Source organism: Plasmodium reichenowi, chromosome 6 (genome assembly GCF_001601855.1).
Source record: "Plasmodium reichenowi strain SY57 chromosome 6, whole genome shotgun sequence".
Classification (NCBI taxonomy): domain Eukaryota; phylum Apicomplexa; class Aconoidasida; order Haemosporida; family Plasmodiidae; genus Plasmodium; species Plasmodium reichenowi.
In genome coordinates, this window is record NC_033651.1 from 1003003 (window position 1) to 1005151 (window position 2149).

General features: G+C 15.8%; 1 protein-coding gene across 1 annotated transcript; it reads right to left on the bottom strand.

The window, feature by feature from the left end:
* Positions 1-367: 367 nt before the first annotated feature.
* On the bottom strand, positions 368-1635 carry PRSY57_0625600 (myosin light chain, putative; the record flags this gene model as incomplete). The annotated part of the gene is made up of 8 exons (XM_020114634.1): positions 368-380; positions 466-516; positions 606-697; positions 823-926; positions 1012-1063; positions 1185-1238; positions 1446-1493; positions 1630-1635. 8 exons carry the CDS (start codon positions 1633-1635, stop codon positions 368-370), a joined length of 420 nt encoding a protein of 139 aa, XP_019970705.1.
* Between the last annotated feature and the right edge of the window lie 514 nt (positions 1636-2149).

Sequence of the window (2149 nt, forward strand, 5' to 3'; positions counted from 1 at the left end):
TTTTTTTTTATATTTTTTTTATAATTTTTTTTTTTTTTGTGTTACATAATTATTCAAAAAAAAAAAAAACTTTAAAAATACATAGAAGCACTTAAAAGTACTATTATTAATTTGGATACATATTTTGTTACCAGTAATATTTTAATTTAATAAAATAATAATTGTGTTGAGATAATTATATATACATGTGGTCAAATTTAATATAAGCTAAAAATTCATTTACTTATTTAAAATAGTGCATAAATAGAATATATATATATATATATATATATATATAATTGTATTTTATTTATTATATTATAATATTAATAAAAATAAAAAGAAGATATTTTATTTAGCAAAGTTGGTATGGTGTAGTACGGTCTCACTAATTTAATATCCTATAAAAATATATATATATATATATATATATTAATATATATTAATACTTTTATTTATATAAAGAAACCATAATTTATATAATACCTGTTTAGAAATTCCTTATAGTCTATGTTTTCATTGTTATTACATAATTCACTATGATAAAAAAAATATGTATACATATATATGTGTATTCATTATATTTTTGTGTGTTTATTTTTTTTTATTTTTAATTTTTTATTTACTTTATTATTGTATCCATTTCATCAACCGACATTTTTGAACCAACTGTTGTAAATAAGAGTTTAAGTTTTTCCTTAGAAATTTTTCCTGTTTTCTTTAAAAACATATAAAAAAAATAAAATGATAAAATAAATAGAAAAATATATATATATATATATATGAAATTAAAAAGACCAATAAATCATATTTATATAAATTTTTTAATTATTGTATGCTTACATTTGTATCATAAAAATGAAATATATCCAACAACCCTTCAGTGGAATAATTCAATGACCTTATTTTATTGCAAAACTTTTTTATATTGGATAAAGAACAAACACCTACAGCACATAAATTATAAATAAATAATTAAACATCTATATATATGTATGTATATATATATATACATATTTACATTAATACAACCTTTTGTCATGTTGTTAAATTCATTTATATCTTCTTTTGAAGGAACATAACCCTGAGTAATAAAAAAAAAAAAGAAATTCATAATTTTTATAATAATCACGATGTAATTAAAATATATATAAATATATTCATGACACGTTCTTATAGTTATATTTCTTTTTTTATAATATCACCATTTTATATATTATTTCCATGGCATCCTCAAAATGGATAGTTCTCGACCCTTCCTAAATAATATACAAACATGAATAAAAAAAAAAAATAAAATATACTTATATATTAATATTTGAGGTCATACAAAGAATAAATGCAAGAATAATATTTTTTATTGTAATAATCTACAAAAAATATATGTATACAACTAAGGAAAGAAAATAAAAAATAAATTATATTAACATAATAATATAAAAATTTTAAGAAAATTATAGTGTTACTGATATCTTGTTAAAAAGAGAAGTCAATTCCACTTCATTAATTATTTCCTAAAAAAATTATTATGAGTTCATATAAAAAAAAAAAAAAAAAAAAACATATATATTTAAAAGACATTAATAACAAAATGTTTATAATAATTATAATGCTGTCTATATTTTTTTTCGAATTTTATAAATCAAATACCTCCATGACTTTTATCCTTAATTCATATATAAGATTAAATCTTATATGATACTTTTTACTTTTATTAAAAGTATAAATATTTTAAAATATTTATTACAAGTTTATATGAAAAAAAGCCAAAAAAAAAAACAAAAAATACATATATATATATATATATATATATATATATATATTTATTTATAAGCTATCGAAAAAAGAAACAATATTTTTTATTTTATATATTCTTTATTGCAAACAAAAAAAGCATTTGACAAATCAATTTTAATTTCATGGTTTAAAATTGAATGTGAATTATATTTTGAAAAAAAAAATTATATTAATATGATAATAAAAATATTTTTTATTTTACAATGTAATGAATGTGTGAACAATAATACTTATATACAGTTAATTAAATTTAACAGTTTTTTTTTCAGCAAAAAAATAATATATATATATAAATATACACATATGTTAGAATATATTTTAAAAAAATACGGATTCTAAATATAAAAGGAAAAAAAAAAAAAAAAAAAAAAAA